The sequence below is a fragment of the Sapajus apella genome, unplaced genomic scaffold (assembly GCF_009761245.1).
Source record: "Sapajus apella isolate SASKATOON/1434 unplaced genomic scaffold, GSC_monkey_1.0 scaffold80, whole genome shotgun sequence".
Lineage (NCBI taxonomy): Eukaryota > Metazoa > Chordata > Mammalia > Primates > Cebidae > Sapajus > Sapajus apella.
This window is the reverse complement of record NW_022437020.1, coordinates 3,483,036-3,502,451: the sequence shown is the minus strand read 5'-3', so window position 1 is coordinate 3,502,451 and position 19,416 is coordinate 3,483,036. Positions and strand designations below refer to the sequence as shown.

Sequence of the window (19,416 nt, the reverse complement as noted above, 5' to 3'; positions counted from 1 at the left end):
CATTTCACTTGCCCTTTGGCCCCAGTTGAGGCATCCCACTGCTATGGCAATCACCTGGCAGATTTGTTGTCCTACGGGAGATTAAAAATGCACAGTAGCTTCACTGTTGGGAGCAATGTGGTAGCTGCCAATGGCTAACACTACAGTCCTAAAAGTAGCAAGCAGCTGCAGTCCTGACTGCAGGTGGGGCATGTCATTGGGGCTCCAGGGATATGAAGATGCAGAGGCTGTTGGGCCCAGGGAAGAATACAGTCTGATGAGGGCTGAGATATCAAAATGACAACTTGCTGAGCTGCTTAGGACTTGGGGGTTGTGTGGGATTATGTGTGCTCTCTCTCTGGGGCAATATCATCACACGGTCTTCAGGTAGCTGCCTATGTTGATCTGTCTCAAAATAGCCTAGGGGCTTTCCTATGACTGGAGGGAGTCTAATGGGAATGCTGATCACTAGGAGTCACCCACGTACTCTTTCCTTATACTGGGGAGACTTTCCTGTCTCCTAGCCTATCCCATCTAAATAGACCGTATTGCTTTCTTCCTTCCCCTTCCTTGCTTTAGGTGTTTCCTAAATTCTGTACTTCCCTGTAGAATTTCAGATATTCTCTCTTACATGATATATTTGAACTGTGATTATCTACTCATTATTTTGGTTCTCCTTCATGGAAGAGAATATAAGATGTCTCTGGTCAGGCATCTGGAAGCATCACTGATTTTTTCATAGAGACCCTTTTGTGTATCTTTCAGAGTTTTGTATCCATCTTCATAAGGGATTTTGTTAAGTAGTTTTCCATTCTTGTAGGACTTAGTTTTGAAGGAGAGTTATGTTGGCCTCATAAAATGCATAAGAACGTATTTTTTTTCTTTTGTTATTGTCTATAAGAGTTTGTATAAGAGTGGCAGCGTTTTGTTTTTTTTTTTCCTGTAAGTATTGGAGAAATTGCAATGTTTAGAATTATTTTGAATGAGCAATTATATCTAAAACACTTAGAAAGTAACTAGCATTTGATAATGGCTATAAAATATTAGTATTCTTGTGTGCATTAAATATCCATTTTCCTGTGTAAATCATTACATTAAAATGCTAGGAGAGAACAGCTGTGGACTTTACACAGTAGTAACGTTCTTGAAACCATTCCTTTAGCAGTCACCTTTCAGGATTTCAGCATTTATTCAATTATCAGTTACTACTCAATGTATTTTCAGAAGATTTTTATTTTAATTTTTCAACTGTTCTGTTGCTGTAAGATTCCCAATACATAAATGAGAGGCAGGTTTTGATAGAACATAGCTTTTTTAAAGTTCATGGGTATGTGTGCAGGTTTGTTACATCAGCAAACTGTGTCATAGGGATTTGTTGTACAGAATTTTTCATCACCCATGTATGAAGCCTCGTACTTATTTTTCCTGATCCTCTTCCTCCTCTCACCCTTTATTCTCCAATAGGTTACAGTGTATTTTGTTCCCCTCTGTTTCCATGTGTTCTTATCATTTAGCTCCTACTTATAAGTGAGAATATGTGGTATTTGGTTTTCTGTTGCTGCATTAGTTTGCTAAGGATAATGGCCTCCAGCTCTATGCATGTTCTGACAAATGACATAACATGATCTCATTCATTTTATGGTTGCATAGTATTCCATGGCGTATACCACATTTTCTTTATCCATTCTATCAATGATGAGCATTTATATTGATCCTGTATCTTAGTTATTGTAAACCGTGTTGCAATGAAGATGTGTGTGCATGGGTCTTTATAGAATAATTTATATTCCTTTGGGTATGTACGCAGTAATCGGATTGCTGGGTGAAATGATATTTGTCTTTAGGTTTTTGAGGAAACGCCATCCTGTCTTACACAGTGGTTGAACTAATTTACACTCTGACCAACAATGTATAAGTGCAGAACATAGTTTTAAATAATGAGTATGGCTAACTCATCTCATGCCCATGAAGAACTCTTTGCAGCTAATAGGGGTACACTGAGATTGTGACACATCTGTTTTCTTACAAAAATCATCACAAATATCTTCTTTTATTCCAAATTCCAGCCCTCTCCTTTTTCTCCACAGTGGAACTTTTCAAGGGTTACCACCATTCAGAGGCTCCATATTTTCACATCCACTTACTTCTCAACCAAAACATGGTTTCCATTTCTACCATTCCACTGAAATGGCTTGTTGCCAGGATGCCTCCAAGCTGTCACATCATTAAGTAAAGGTCATGATTCTGCCCTCTGCTTATGTGATCTCAGTGGCACTCAATATTACCACATCAGCTTTCTTGAAGTATGCTCTGCCATTGAATTCTATGACAGTCTATGCTTGCTGTTTTTCTCCTCTGTATTTACCCATTTCTGTTTACCCTCTTAGCTGACTTGCCTTTATATATATGACACTGACTGTTAAGTTCCTCAAGTTTTGATTTCTTGAAGCTTTTTATTTCAATCACTTTGATATGCAGTGTTTGCCCTTAAATGTGCATATCTCAAGTATAGTGTGTCACTTGCCTGGAAACCATATCCATATATTCCATGATCTTGCTGACATTCAAATTTGGAGGCTTTTCAGGTTTGTGAGATTTCGCACCATCTAAAAGTGGGCTCCTGTGGTCCTCTCACAGCTGCTTTTACAGTTCTCTCCCTCAGTGAAAGGTACCATCATCTTCCTAGACCTGGAGACACCTAGACCAGGGTGACCAAGAGCCATCCTTGACTCTACTCTCCCTCATCCCAAAGTCCAGCAATGGTTAAGTCCTGCTCACTTTATCTCTTCACCATCTCCCAATTCCACTTATTTTTTTTCCCCATTGCCACTATTTAAAAGTCCAGGGTATCATTCATTTATCAGGAGTATTACAAAAGGCTAATATTAAGAACTGTTCCCTAAACTTTGAAAATTGCTAGGCTATCCATTGCAGTCAGAATAGTTTTTAAACTTAAACCTGAGCATGCATGCCATTGCTTGAAAGTATCTGTTTAATGTCTGCTCTACCAAGGGAATGCAGTCTGTTTTGTTCCAGAAAATTATCAGCATTCAATATAGACTTGTTAATTATAAGTTACAAGTAAAGAAAAAAACCAAAAAAATTGTTTTATCACCTAGAAATAAACATTATATTTTCCTCTGATAAGTAGGTAAGAACTTCAAATATAAGACATCATTTAAAAGTTTATAATTGACCTAGCCAGGGATTAGAAATAATATCACACAAAATATGCTCTTAATGTAAGAAATTATTCTCCAGGATAGACCATACTGATTTATCCAGTCCAGCCCTCTGTTCTGAAAACAACACATGAAAAAGCAGAGAAAGAAAAATAATCTCTATGACCTGGCCTGTTAAACAGGTATTTATTTCCTGAGTAATGATGAGGTGCCGGCTATAATGGGCTACTGAGTGGAGGACAGCAGTCAAACCCTCTTATGATGTATGCCAGAATATGGCAGACACCAGAAAGATATGAAAGATGTGAGGGTACAAAAAAGGAAATTGGAGTCACATCCAGTCACAGGACTAAGCCTCTTTGGAGCAGGAAACTTGCAAGTTTTGCAGGAGAGTAGAATCTATTCAGAAAGAAATTGCAGGGAGGTCCTTCCAGTCTGAATGAAGATTAACTTGGCATAATGTAACTGGCACCATGGCCATGACATCTGAGAGGTTATGAAGGCCTCCACTTGGGTGGTGGCAATCAGAACAGAAGTGGTTAGCACACTGACACTGGACCTAGTAGGCTTTATGGGTTGGGAGACGAAGACAAAAGCACGAGGAACAAAAAAGAGGATGACTGAGAAAATCCGAGCCCAGAAAATACCCGTGCCAGCAAGGGAAATATGGAAGCTGAAAGGAGATGATAAGGGTTGGAATTCTGAAGACAGGGAGAGACAGATGCTGTTTAGTTTCTGACCTGCTGAGGTGTAGATGCTTGTAATACAGAGAGACAAGGCTAGAAATGGGAGGATGAAGTTTGGTAAAAGAACCAGGAAAATTTGGCAAGACTTCAACATCCCTACTTACTTATCATACTGTGAATCGATAATCCATAAATTTTATCTAAAGCATTTTGGAATCTTTCTTAAAAGTTTTTGATTATTTGTATAAATCTTAACATGTCCTTTGCAAACAACATTCCTTTTTAATATCCAATGTCTACTTAATCAACTAACAATTGTTTTCTATGTACAGTTTATTCAAGGTTGATTCGGTCCTGCTCTTACATCCCAGCTAGTGTTGGGTCCTAAACTTAAGTCTGAGAATTTCAGTTGGGCTGCAGAGGAAATAAGTCTAACTAATGATGCCTTCTTGTCGGTCACATAATTTCATTTTGAAATGCTATAGGAAAAGAACAACAATAAAGCATTGGTTCCACTTTTAAATAAATAAGGGGTTATTTTGCTGCTGAAAGTTTTCATTCAAATGACTGATCAGATCTCACATGCCTGTTTAAAAATGTCTGACTTAGGTCATTACAAAATGACAGACTATGATAAACTAGATGATAGTTAGAAGCAAGACAATGAGGCATTGTTTACACAGAAGATTGAGTAACTGGTTTAACAAAAGAGGTTCTTGGATATCTATTGTATGTACAACTATGAGATTTACTGGAGCTTTTATAATTTCTGCAAGGCGCTTTTCCAGCCAGCTTCATTAACTTGAAGTAAATCACATCATGCAGAAATCTGGCTCAGCCAGAAAGCAACCCAGTAAGATACAAGATGAAGAAAAACAGACACGGGATGATAAGATTTAGAATCTTTGGCATTTTTCACAAACATTTTGTTTGAAGATTATTAAATTACAACCCAGAGACAAAAAATATATATGTATAGTAAACTCACTATTAAATGAGATCTTTTACCTTAACTTTTCTTTATAATACATACATATATAAAAACTGCACAAAGTATGTGTCAACAAAATACAGTCTTTAAAACTTAAGTATCATTTAAACAGTTAATTGCATACATTTTATATATGCAGAAACTCAGGATTTTTACATGGCAGGGGAATACTGTCAAATGATGGGGTCTGCAGAAGACAGATGCTATCAAAGGAGGACTCCAGGGTGGTATTTTCTAGAAATGGGGTTATGAAATACATTTTTATTGTATGTAGCTTATTTTGCTTCTAAGAGGAACAAAAGATACATTTGGGCAGCCGAAGTGTTTTTACTTTCTGCTTAAAACATTCAAGCAAATGAAATGATTATAAGTAAGCAGTCTTATTTATGAGTCCCTTTGTGCCGTTATCTTTCTAAATATCTGGAGAATTCATTCATTCATTTCTCCCCTCCCCCCACCTGCCTTTCTGAAATTACACGTTGACATTTTATAATGTTTTGAAAATAAGCAAAAAGTAAAGTCAGAAGAGGAGACACTGTAAGGCGACCAAATACTTTCATTAAACCATCATTTCTCAAGTGAGTGATCTCTAAGGGTCTTCCTAGGGCATCCATTGCCAGCAATGGACCATGCTGCAGTCTGGCTTCCAGCACCGAGAGGTTTCCCAAAAATTCACATACATATCCTTAATAATCATGGCAGAAAGATCCCTAAAGGTTTGAGCTAATTCTGATAATTATTAAAAATGCCTTTTAGTAATACAGTATTTGGACAGATGATGGCTATCAAAGACTTGTTAACTTGGAGAAAAGACTTATGCCCATGAACAATCATCTGAAAGGAGTGTGGGGATGGGGAGTGGAAATCTTAATGAGACTCTTTTGGAGGTGTGAAAACAAGTTCAAAGTCACTCTTGAATCCAAGTGGGCTCCTGGCTGTTCTCAAGGAAGGTAGTGTTCAGATCCATGGCAGCCTGGCTTTATCTCCTATTTCAGAATGGAGGTTGGTCTTTCACAGTCTCAGGATTTCTTTTTGCTGGGCTGACCACTCTATGAAACTAGGACACCCATAGGTGGGGGTGTGTGCACATGTGTGTATGTCTGTGCACGTGAAGGAGGAAGAATACAGAGGGTGCCACAGGGCATGCATTTCAGAAGAACACTGTGGGTACCACTGAAACAGCCATAACATTGGTCTAATCAACCAACCACAATATTGGGTGCTGGTCTCCAAAGTTGGTGTGTGCCCTAGAGTGCGCTGCGCTTCTTCCTCAGGGGGCTGTGACTGCTGCAGAGTTTCAATTCCGTGTACTGCACCTGTGAAAACAAACAGCCATGATGCTAGCGGTTAGGTAACCCTAGCTCACCACAGTGTGTGCTAATGGCTCCCCAAGGACAACCCAAGGCAAAGGAAGGAAGGTTCAAAGGTAATGAATCATTTTCTAAACACAGGAACATGGAGGGATTAATTGCAGGAAGGATTTGAGAAGTCATGCATCATTTCTTGAAACCAAAATATTAAAAGCAGATTTTTTCTAATGAGATGCATGGGTTTCTACCTGCTCTGGGCACTGCTGGAGGATGTTCATTTTGTGTGTGCCAGTTTTCAACCTTAAGTAAGCTTCATAACTGCCTCTTGGGAATGTTTATCTTAGTATATGATACAGTAACTTACTGAGAATTATTCATTTAAAAATATCTAAAATCTTGGGGGAAACATCTCAGAAAATTGTATACATTTACTTTGCCTGAGAGGGGAAAATGCTGATACTGATCCTGGGCCCCAGACTTTTATACAGATTTCTCTTAGAAATTAATTTCATTTGCAATGTAATGGCTAAAACATCTGTGATAGATACAAGTACTCGAGAGTCCCCAGTGGCAAACTGTCATTGTGTTATTAGAAAGCGCCCTTGGCGATACACGGAGGATCTTACTAGTGTACTGTACATCTTCCTGGAATGCTCTTTTGTTGAATCTCTCTGTGTTCATGCCAACTCCGACTGGAATGGCCACTTTGAGGGCTAGTGCCTGGACTGTGCACACAGAATCCTTGGGGGCTTAATGGAAATTTCTATTCTTCAAGGATACAGCGTGAACTCACACTGCGACCCAAGTGATGGGATGTTGCATACGTATTGCTTTGGTGTGTGGGCTTTGATAGGCTGCTGGTGGAATGGCTTTATTTAAAATATTGCATTACAGACCACATGTGTTCCCTATTTTTAGCATTTGTGCCCAATTCCCCAAGGACATTATGCCTGATCACAGAAGTCAGGCTCTACAGTTTGTCAAAGGCAGATAAACGAAGAAAGCACCCCATTCCTTATGGTGTTTTGCCAAGATGCCCTCAGGGAGCAGAGGATGACATACCTGTCAATCTTCAATGCAAAACAACAGGCACCAGGTTATTATTTTTAAATTAAGAAATCCAAATGTTAGAGAGTAAATTCATCTTTGTAGACTGTATTTTCACAGCTAACTAACTATAAAGTGAAGTTTAAAGAAAGACAACATCACAGTACATTTTAATTTATAGAACTTGGAATAAAGGGGAAAGAAACTCTAAGGCCTTTCCGCCCCAGATCTTTGCAGTCCTCCCTGAGCTGCCAGGGAACAAATTATGCTGCAGTGGTTCAAATATGAAAATCGATATTTGATTTGGGATTCTCTAAGATATTAAAGGATTGTGTCTTTGATCATCTTGATGATATTTCTCGCCATGGTCTCCCCATCTACCTATTCAGTGATCTCTATTCTCCATTTGAGAAACTGCCACCTGCCCTCCTTCCTCTGGACTTATAGCAGGCTGATCCACAGGGGCCAGGATCGAGCTACTCTACACGACTTTCTAGTATTGTTGCCTTCGTTAATCTCTGCGTATCCACAGAAACAGGACGCTGCTGGACTAAGTGACCATTATCTGTGAATAATACTTGTGATTGATCTCATATTATTTCACACTGCCTCTGCCTCTATGTGTATTAGGTAAGCAGGGGCTGCGCCCTCAGCATCCCTAAATCTTCAGAGGGAAGGGAGGCCTAGGAGATAAATCGGAGCAAATGAGAATAAAAAGACTAATCCTCTTGTCCCCTACTACCCCTAAAATGCTTGCCACCCGGAAGAAGAAGAAAATAAGCAACACTCCCCGGCTTTGGATCTCATGCAATTCTACTCACTGAGCCCATCTTATTCTCTTCAGGGAGGCAAGAAATCGAAAGGGGACAAGCATTGATGCACAGTAGCCACGCAGTGTGAGTTCCAGATCATTCTTAAGTAGCTCTTTTTCAAAACAATTTCCCCCAGTCACCTCATGCTTTGGACAAAGATTTTTCTGCCACTTCCCTGCAAGCCAGGCCTCTTTTAAGGATTTTCTGGTTCCTTATCTCGATTACTCACACAAGCAAAGCAGTGTGCTCCTCTGGCTCCTGGGCTGGCCAGATTTCAGGTTGGGGCCCCGTTGGTGCTGACCATTCGTTACATACCTTTTGAACATCAGATGGTACCCTAGAGAGGAAGTCTAGCAGCTCATTATTGTCGATGGAATAGGGATTTCGAAGCTTCTTGGTAAATTTATTTATGCCTGAAAAATAGAAACACAGGAGATCTTTTTATCTATCGATCCATCCATCCATCAATCAATCAGTCATCTATCTATCTAGCATCCATCTTCAAAAACTTGCCTGACTAGGGGGAGGGGGGATATTCACAAGTAAAAATTAGTGTGAAAACAATTACCAGACCTCGAGTCATGCACATGTTGCTGTCATGTGGAATCATTCACAAATGCCTTTTCCTGAAGGCAGGAAGCGGGGGCTGTGGAAGAGGGGCTCTGCCTTCTTCAGCTGTGAAAATCCCATTACAATCCCAGCAGCAGGGCGACAGAAACACACGCTCAAACTGGGGAGCACATTGGCTTTTTTGGAATACACTGATTAACAGCCTCCTCTGCTATGAAAACAAATGTCCCAGATGGGAAAAGGCCTTCATTAGCCCAAACAAGTCCCAGCTTGGAGGCTCTGGACCAAACATAGCAGTGGGAGGTAGAGGGCGGGAGTTGTTTTTTTGTTGTTACAAAGAAAACTGCAGCCATTTGTCTTTCCCCACCTCCAACTCATTTTCACAGGTTTCTCTCCTCTCACAGCGGAACAGAACCTGACATGTTGATTGTACTTTCATGCTGCAGGAAACTGTGAAAAGTTATTATTGGAAAATTATCTTACTATGGTTGCTAACTTAATTTATGGATCACAGCACTGGTGCGTGGGTCTGTCTGGGCAATGGAGAACATGCTAATTTAGGACAAGGACAATGATAATTAGAAATAGGCTCAATGTTTAAGATGTCAACATCCTATAGACCGTCCCTCTTTGGTAGCTGCCCCTTGGGCTCCTGAGCATATCCAGGACACGCCTGGTTTCCTCTTTAGAGGGGAGTTCCTCTCAACCACATTTTGTCTTCTACTCTGCTCTTTGGAGCTGCTTTGACTATATCCGGAGCTCATAAGCTGTAGTCTTTTCACCAAATGTCAACCCGTTTTTCATGTTGAGTTTTAGAAGCAGAAAGACTAGGTGGCCTTCTGAAGTTTTGCCACAGGGTGCTTGTTTAACAAGGATCATATCTGAAGGGCTGTCAGTCCCAATGACGCTGAATGAATTCTTAGCTTCGTTGTACTCTGAATGGCTCCTACTCAGAAGTCGAGGTAACATTTAACTGTTCAGTAGTCCCCAACACACAAAGGGTCTGATTTTTTTGTTGTTGTTCATTAAATATTATTTTGCTTTCATCTGAGGACTAGGCTTCCTGCATGGCATTATACCTGACACAATGCCAACCTCCAGTCATTTCTCTGGAGGGTCAGATTTACATCTGCTTTGCAAATGGGAGCCAGCCATTGTGCCCGAGTAAATGGTGGCTTGGCGGTTGGGCTGGTGAAGGTTCCTAGCAAATGATCCCCTTTCCCTCAAGTCAAAGCTGCACTCTGCCTTTCTTCCCTCTACCCCCACAGCAAGCTTCATGTTTCCAGCTAAAATTTCCCCCAGTGTGCCTTTACACTAAAATACTCTCACTGTGTTATTCTAAAGACATTTAATTGTAGCATGGGCTTTTTGGCAAAAGAAAATAGACAAGGCAAAATGATGAAGGGAGACAAAGATGTATTGAGAACAGATATATCTTCTATTGTTAATTATATATGGTGTGCGCATCTGGAGTCTTTACAATGAACAGCAAGGCAGGGATAATATCACAGCCGATCAAAACACTGCATTCTTAGTCACTGAGAAGATTATAAACCTGCACAGTAGCTCAAATGCACCAATAAGGGCAAAAGTATTCCACAATGCACTGAGACTATGTTTGAAATAAAAAAAAAACTTAATAAAAATTATAGGGCACTCAGATTGCATGTTTCAAATGCACACCTTGTTTATGAAGGTGTCCAGGCTCAAATGTTTCAATAATTTGCCCTATTAACAACTGTGTAAGACTGATTGTCAACAGGAAATCGGACTCCTTGGTCTTTTTTTTTTTTTTAAGACGGGGTTTTGCCATGTTAGGCTGGTCTCAAACTCCTGACCTCAGGTGAGCCACCACACCCAGCCACCTTGGCCATTCTTTAAGGGACAAGAAAACAAAGGCTATGGTGTAGGAATACCTGGGCCCCCAGTTCTGGCTCCATCATGTATTAGCTGTATGATTTTAGAAAAATCACTTAATCTTCCTGTACTTCACATTTTTTACATGAATATTTGAATAATGGAGATCTGCCTTATAGAGTTTCTTGAGTAGACAGGAGAATCACTTTGGGCAGTATAGGCAAAATGATATGGTAATCTGAAATTCTGCAACAATGCAGAGAGCTGCTATCATTACTGTAGATGCCAACAAGACAACACAAGCTAAGGAGACAAAGGAAGTAAGTATGGAAAAGAGTCTTTCTACTATTAAAGACACCTATGATCAAGCAGACAAATTTGGAAATTGTGGCTGTTATCTATTAGCATGCTAAACATAATTTTTTTAACCTAAATAATACAGACAGAGGGTATATTCGTTGTAAAGTTATTTTGAGCAAAATAAAAAGGGGGGGGAAGAAAAACAGAAGAAAAGCAAATGGGATCTAAATACTGAAGAATAACATTTGTTGGGAAAGATGCTATCAGGTGTTGGTCCTGGATCATAGATTGAATTGATCAGTGGGGTAGAATGTTGAATGAACCCTACAGTTAAAAAAAAAAAAAAAATCACTTGGAGAAAGAAGAAATAAAAAATTGCATCGCTGCTTTGCACATTTGCCACTTGAGAATAACCACTTGAAACACAATTATAAATATCTGAAAAATGGTGTTATATGAGTGATGGGCAGGTAGTTCCAACTGTAGTACACTGGTCGGGGTTGGGCCAGGGGGTCCTTTCCTGTTCATTGATCAAATTCTGAGTGTCTTCCATGTAAGGGAGATTGTGATATCAAATGAAGATACAAACTTAAATGAGGCATAGTTCCTTCTTGCAAAAAGCTACAAATTTAGCTTGGAGAATTAATATCTACCTTGAAAAAACAGAAGTGGTTGCAAGTAGAACTGAAAAAGTATAATTAAAACCTCTACGAATAGAAGGAATATGGGAAAATCTCTCAAACCCACATGGGATCTAATCTTAAGAAATGCTCTGCCTTCTGGAAAGACATACTTCATAGAAGTGACTAAAACTCATTAGGTAATGTTTCCTAAAGAAAACTTCAGATATCCTTAAAATCCACTTCTCACTTAATTCTCAAAAATCACACTCCTACACAAAAGAGGTCATGGGCCTAATACAAGGTCATTTATATGGAGCACAGGTATTAAGCTTGCAGGCTCATTCATTCATAAAATTATTTAATTACTCATTAAAGATCTATTATATAAATGTGGTTGCACTAGGAATTATCAGGCTAAAGAGGAAATAAAATATCTCACCTGTCAAAATAATTTTGGTGTGTCCAAAAAATACTCTGCCTAGCTAGTATGAAATTAGGCTGTTTTTATACACTTACATGAAATGATTCTGATACTAATACACTTATACAAAAATATGATGATATAGAATATGGAAATCTAGCATATACAGTTTTTCAGAAAAATTATAAACAGAACAAAACATTTTAGAATATTATTCACCATTTTTACCACTCAATAAAACATGAATAAGCAACTTAAAGTTTTCTGATCCTTAAAGTTAGAAAAACCACTAAAACTTTAAGACATGCAAGGGATACAATCATATAAGAAATTTGTAAAATAAGTCCTGGCCCATGCTAGCTAATAACTAAGTCCTAACAGAACTGCAGAATATATTCTAGGATGGCTTGGCAGTTTTTACATGATGAGAAGAGACATAGATCATGTGGTGATTGCCAAGGCTTTTGACTACATTGCCTATGGTAAACTCATCAATAAACTATGAGCTCCTGTTTAAAATGTAAAACCAAAGAACCAGACGTAGCGTACAAAGCTCAGAGGGTTACTATCAGCCCAAGAGAGCATAATAAACTCCATGCCATTTAATAATTTTATCCATAAAGTGAATAATAAATAGAGCAATATTTGATTAAGCAGATGCAAAAAGTTGTTGGAAAGCTGCCAAGATCTTGCAGAGTAAGATCAGAAGTCAAAGTGATGTGGGTATAGAGGAAGAGGGGCTGGAATCCTGAAATTGCTGATCAAAAGAGAAAATATGGTATTAGTCGTTGTCTTTTTTTGAGACAGCCTTTCTCTGTTGCCCAGGTTTGAGTGGTACAGTGGCTCAAACTCGGCTCACTGCAACCTTTGCCTCCCGGGGCCAACCAATTCTCATGTCTCAGCCTCCAGAATAGCTGTGATTACAGGCTCCTGCCACCACCCTGGCTTATTTTTTGTATTTTTAATAGAAACCGGGTTTTGCCGTATTGGCCAGGCTGGTTTTGAGCTCCTGACCTCAGGTGATCCACCTGCTTCAGTCTCCCAAAGTGCTGGGATTACAAGCATGAGCCTCCGTACCTGGCCAGTATTAGTCGTCTTTGTGGAGGGAAAGATGCGTAAAAGCAGATCAAGCAAGCATCAGGATGATGAAGAAATCAAAAAGCAGCAGTAACAGCTGGCCATGGCACTCATCTTACATGAACTTAAAAGTGAACAAACCACTAGCCAAATGATTGCAATATTTAACCACATACTTGTTAGGGTCAGAAAACAAGATCTATATTCTAAAGGTTATCAGTAAATACATTAAGATAGTAGTACTCATGAAAAAATAATTGCAAAATATGATATTGGTTGATGCAAATAACATTTAGTATATAAAGTATTCCAGAAAATACTTTTGTGTGTGTGCAAAATATGCCTTCTTAATTAGTGGCCCTGAAGAGCTCTATGTTCTTAAGGATCAATTATTGTTGCTACGTAAAAAAAAAAAAAAAAAATTACCAACAAGAACTAAGTACAGATTAGACTTTCCTCCGAGAATCAGGATCATCAAGTATTTAAACAGACCCCTGACTAGTTAAAGGATAACTGAATTATACCTCTCAAAACCCCAAAATCATTCTACTTCTGTAACTGTATGCGCTATTCTATTTTTCCCATGACTTTTCCTATTGCCAAATGCCCAAGTTGGGCTTTTCTTGACGGCAGGATTCTACCTTTGTGGGTGCTCTTTGAAAAAGTCTGTACTTAATGGTTCTTAGAAAGGTTGTAGCTTTCATCCGGCATTTGTACACTCTCAGCTTTTGCTTAAGGATGAATGCATCTCAACACAGTCTCTTTTCTTTGTGATTTCCCCAAACATCTTAACATCTGATGATCCCTGAAAGTGATGATCATTGAGAACTCGGTGGCAGTCACAGCTAAGTCATGGAAAAAACCAGGGTTGACAGACCCTTTATAAAGAGGGCTAATTGCTTCTCCAACATTTAAGTTAGTGCAATTTTCTCTCCTTATATCAACTCAGAGCCCACCCAGCAACAGACACAAATATTCACAAACCTGCTTTCATTTTGTCCAATCTCTAGTTTGAGTATTAAATCAAATCATGAAATTTATTTCCAGTTTGCCACTTTTGTTTCTACTTAAAAAAGAAAAAGCAAGCAGCTAAACGTTAAACAGACACACCATTTCCCCTGGTAAATAACTTCCTCTCCATTCAGGCACTTGTTGGGTAGTCACAGAATGCCCCCTCTCCTCCCTCTCCCTGCTTCTGGATTTAAAAATGGGGTTAGGTTAATTTTTTCCTTCAAGAGAGATGAAATGTCAGAAGCAACCTGGTGGTGGCCAGATCTACTTTTATATAATATCAAGGGCATGATGCAGGTGTTTGCTCACTGTTTGAACAGTGTTTCCATAACGTTACTCGGCCACAGCAATACATTATTCAAGAGGATTTATGACTGGGAAAGCCCAAAGGGAAATGGCATGTACAATCACATTTTTATTTGATTGCAATTATGCAAGAAGCCTATAAATATCTACCCTGATCGTTCATGCAACTGGCCTTTTCAGGGAGGTCCTAGAAGTTTTTGTTCCCCAAATGCTTTCCTTAATCTCATGTTTAATTGCCAACAAGAGCACATTTAAAGTTAATAGTCGCACTTTAAAAATGAGCAATTGGTTCTTACCTGGAATTGATTGCTAGCAAAAGGACCATGCCAAACTTACCCCAGATTAAAATGATGTACCGCAGTGGAATGAAATACAAAATGATGGTGGCTGCTGCCAGAATCAAACAGGCCAGAGATGAAAGGAAGGGGACTGTCCAGTTAAATGTGCTGTAGACAAACCACATAAATATAATTTCCTCTGATGTTCAGCAACTGCCACAGAGTCATCTTGTCATGTTTATTTCATGTTCATAATTACAGAAAATTTTTTAAAAGTCTATTGGAAAAATTTCTTTACAAACCTTGAGATGAGAGTCTGCCAAAATGACTGGGTACAGGAAAAACATTCTTAAAGACATAGTCACAAACCAATTGCCATTCGATTTGTCAGAATATTGCTGACTTCACTTCTCTGGAACCCACAGTTCCTGAGAAGACTTATGTCTCTCAAACATGATTAAAAACTGCAATGTTGTCACAATGGCTCTACCTAGAGATCTTCAAAACTAAGGGTTAGGTCACTTTTAAGTCAACAATTGTCTCTCGATGAACACATGGTACCTGTAAATACGGTAACTTTTTCTTTACCAGAAGAGGGAGGATTTTTTTGTTGTTGTTGTCTTTTTTGAGACAGGGTCTTGCTCTGTTACCCAGGCTGTGGTACAGTGATGTAGTCATAGCTCACTGCAGCCTCAACGTCCAGGCTCAGAGGATCCTCCTGCTTTAGCCTCCCTAGTAGCTGGGACTACAGGCAAGAGACACCGCAGCCAGCTAATTTTAATTTTGAAAATTTTGTAGATTTGAGGCCTCCCTATGTCACCCTAGGCTAGTCCCAAACCCCTGGGCTCAAACAATTCTCCTGCCTTGACCTCCCAAACTGCTGGGATTACAGGTGTTAGCCACTGTGCCCCATGAGGAGAATAATATTACAGGGCAGTGGTACTTTTGTGTTTACTAATAACTTAGAATTCCAGACTTGGTTACACTATAAATCTAACCGTGCCTTGAAATAAATGGGGAAGCATTTGACTATAAGTCATCACACCACCATTAATAGATAATGTAGGTGATTACACTATGTATTATTTTCACAGAGCTCCTGGCTCCTTTTGTTGTATCTCTTGCCTGCTTTGACTGGCATGGAAATGGAGATCTAGAAGATTAAATGTGGACTTGGATATATTGTAGAAACTGATGTGCAGTCCTAGAGATCAAACAACCTACTGAAGTGCCTGACGTATTTCTTTTTAATGGTCTTCATCTTCACAGAATTAACCATAGAGCCTTGTTGCCTTGTGCTAGGAATACAGAAAAGCAAGATGTTTTTTATGGGAGGTGGGCGAGAATGCAGGTGGATTTTAGAGGGAATAGCATGTAAGTTATTAAGCACTTTATATGGGCCAGGCATTGTGCTAACATTTTTCACATTTAGAATGTAATGTTCTTAATAATTCTGCCCCATTTTATAGATGAGCAAATTAAGGCTGAGAGAAATTGTCTAGCTTGTATAAATAATCCCAGTTCTATCAACAGTATAGGAGAACTATAGTAACCTCATCCTCTGGTTAAGACTGAGGTCGGGCAAGGGGGCTCACGTCTGTAATCCCAGTACTTCGGGAGGCCAAGGTGGGCGAATCACTTGAGGTCAGGAATGTAAGACCTGCCTGGTCAACATGGTGATATTCTGTCTCTACAAAAATACAAAAATTAGCCAGGCGTGATGGTGGGTGCCTGTAATCTCAGCTACTTGGTAGGATGTGGGAGGAGAATCGCTTGAACAGGGGAAATGGAAGATGCAGGGAGCTGAGATTGCACCACTGTACTCCAGCCTGGGCAATGTTTTGAGAGCAATACTCCCTCTCAAAAACAAAAGATGGAGTGTTACTCTTTTTAATCTGCATATTATGAGGTATAATATTGTATAATTGCAAGCAAATTGGAATACTTTTTAATAAGCCTGTTGGTCATTTTAATTTGTTTCTCTATGATTTCTAACTTTTTTTTTTTTTTGCACTCGGACTATTATTTAGGAAAGTGCTTAAGAAAAATAATTTATAAGCAAATTGACTTGGGTTCAAGTTCAAGCTTTGTATCTTCAAGTTAAGTAATTCCCAGAAATTGATTCAATCAATCTCAACCATAATTTCCCGTCTGTAAAACTGGAATAATAATAACACCTATATCATAGATTCTGCTACAATTAAAAAGAACTTGCAAAATAGGTAGTTCAGCGGCACATTGTAAAGACTTAAAAAAAAAAAAGGTTACTATTTGCCAGTTTTCTCCTGAGCGGTTTTGCTCAGCTTTTTCCTCAGTGGTGTCCAATATCAGTTTGGATAGTAAAAAAATCAGATGTTTCTCATGTTTGTTATATATAACATTTTTCTAGTTTGTTGCTTTCTTTGTTTATAAATTTTCACATGACTAAATTTGTCAGTTTTTCCGATTAATCACTATTTTCCTCCCTTCTTTATTATGACATCTTTGTTATTCTGAATTTCTACATGTGTATGGGTCCATTCCACAGTAGAACTTGTAACAGTACTTTCTGGAAGGCAATTTTACAATATGTGTTGAAATGTTATCTAAATTCCACAAAGGATCCAGTTCAGCATGGCAAGAAACTTAACTTGCAGTTCCTTGCCCAAGGGCACAGGGGCAGTACATATGTCTTCCTCAGACTGGTTGGTAATATTTAAATAAACTCAGTAAAATAAATAGATAAAAATCTCTAAAGAAAAAATTAGATTTATACTCTGCAATACTATGCAGCTTAAAAAAAAAAAAGATGAGAATACGCTAAGAATGCTCACTCAACCCCCACCCCACAGACTCAAAGCTACATACAGTAAAAAACTAAACTGCAGAAATAATGTACATACATAAGATAATATAGAGACTTTATATTTCATTGGTTGTATTTGATTATTTTTATAATAAATATATATGATACTTAAAGTAAGCAGCAACTATATCAGGTATACCAAATAAAGAAGGAAAAACAAATTTATCACCTTTTAAATTTTTTAAGGTGGAAACACAATGGATGTCAGCCCTTGGACATAAATCCATAGCTACGTGGCAACAAAACCGACTCTGCTTCACCCTGGAAGATTACTTATTAACTTTGTACCCTATAATGTAAAAATAATTCCTGTGCAAATTTTGTTAGCTGTGTGGCCTTAAGTAATTTACTCCACCTCTCTGTGCTTTCGTTTTCCCATCTGTAAAATGGTAATAATAACTGCATCTACTTTATAGAGTTGGTGAGGGGATTCAATAGTTAATACATATAAAGCATTTATAAAGCTATATGGCACATAGTCATTATTTAGTAAGTGTTAGCTACCCTTATTTTTCTCATTGTTATTGCACAAAACTGATACCAATAAGGAAAGAAAGTTATTGCTATCAGGTATAATTTTGAAAATAATAAGAACTATAACAATAAAATTACTTTAAAAAAAGGAACATACGTTATCGTTCCTTTTCTAGCAATGCCATTCAACTTTGAAGATAAAGTAAAATACTAGATCAACAGAAAAAAGCCATTACTAGGCTGACATGAAAATTAAAATATATTTGAGTATAAAAATAAAATAAATTGCAAGACGTCTTAGACATAACTAAGCTCCAAAGTTAATTTTCACTCTAATATTTTCTGCTAAATAGTGGGATTTTGAGCTTTTCTGTTGTCCGCATGGTATGATGGGAGGCTGGGGGCAGAAAACGAAGCCTAGGACCTCCCCATGGAGAGATTTTAATATGAGACCATCGTATTAGAGCTTACATATTCAGGCTAAGAATAAGGAAGGAGGGACACATTGTACCATATGTGAGTGGACATAAATCATGACCTTGGTGCCAAGTGGAGAGATTTATCATCTGAGTTTATGCTACCAGTGTTGCTTGAAAAGCCTCAAGCAACAAAATTTAATTTAAAAAAAGGATCTAGACTGGTAGTATCCCAAGGTGACTTAAACAGTAATCCTCTCCAAAGAAATGCATCATCAACTCTGATGTCTGGGTACTCTCCACATGAAAATCCAAGAATACAAGTGTATACTTAAAAATGCAAACCACGAAAGGATGCATGACACCATGAGTAACAGTCAGCAAAAGTGACAGCAAAATCTGAAACAAAAGACTTGAAATATTGAGATCTAATCCATTTAATCATAATGTTTAGTATATTAAAAATCACGTAAGACAGGCTTGAAGATATGATCAAAAAGAAAATGAAAAACAAGAAAAATTGATACGAAAGCAAGTAGAACTTTGAAAAGTGAAAACTACAATAATTGAAGTTAAAAACCCAATGAATGAATTAGACAGGGCTTTAAACTGCAGAGAACTAATATAGTCCAAGAGTATCCAAAGAAAGTAGTTAGAAGGCATCACAAAGAGCAAAAAGATGAAAGATACTAAAGAGAGGTTAACAGATATGGAATATAGATTAAGAAGGTTCCTGCACTGACTGGGAAGACATTAAAAGTGACAATATTAGACTGTGGCAAATAAAGCTGTTAACTCTAAGATGACAACTAAAAAATAGCAAGTGTGTTTGAATTCCTAGCAAATGGAGGGAAAATATGGAAGAAATAAAAAGACACAGAACAAGCAAGTAAACACCACTATTAATAAATTACAGATTTAAACCTAAGTGCAATTGTAAACTTCATTAATTTTGCAGGGATTACATGCTACAATTAAAAGATAGATTGAAGGAAAAGTACAGAAAAGAAAGGTGAGACAGTAGTCATCCCTTATCTACAGTATGGCTTTCTGTGACTTCAGGTAGTCAGAGTTCCAAAATGTTACGTACAATAAGATACCTTAAAAGAGAGAGAGAGGAACACCATCATGTAACTATTAAATTATTTTACCATAAGTGTTCTATTTCATTATTACTTACTGTTAATCTGTTACTGTGCCTAATTTATAAAGTAAACTTTATCATAGGTCA

The 19,416-nt window shown here is 38.2% G+C and overlaps 1 protein-coding gene across 11 annotated transcripts in view; it reads right to left on the bottom strand.

The window, feature by feature from the left end:
• Positions 1 to 1,192: 1,192 nt before the first annotated feature.
• Positions 1,193 to 19,416, bottom strand: part of MCTP2 (multiple C2 and transmembrane domain containing 2) — a 262,031-nt gene continuing 243,807 nt past the window's right edge. For 9 of the 11 annotated variants that reach the window (XM_032252795.1, XM_032252799.1, XM_032252797.1 and 6 more), the window contains 2 exons: positions 14,509 to 14,618; positions 6,162 to 8,420 (listed from right to left, as the gene is read on the bottom strand). In XM_032252795.1, coding sequence (XP_032108686.1) covers positions 8,233 to 8,420; positions 14,509 to 14,618 — 298 coding nt within the window. In that variant the 3' untranslated portion in view covers positions 6,162 to 8,232. The other 2 variants (XM_032252804.1, XM_032252805.1) reach the window with 2 other exon arrangements.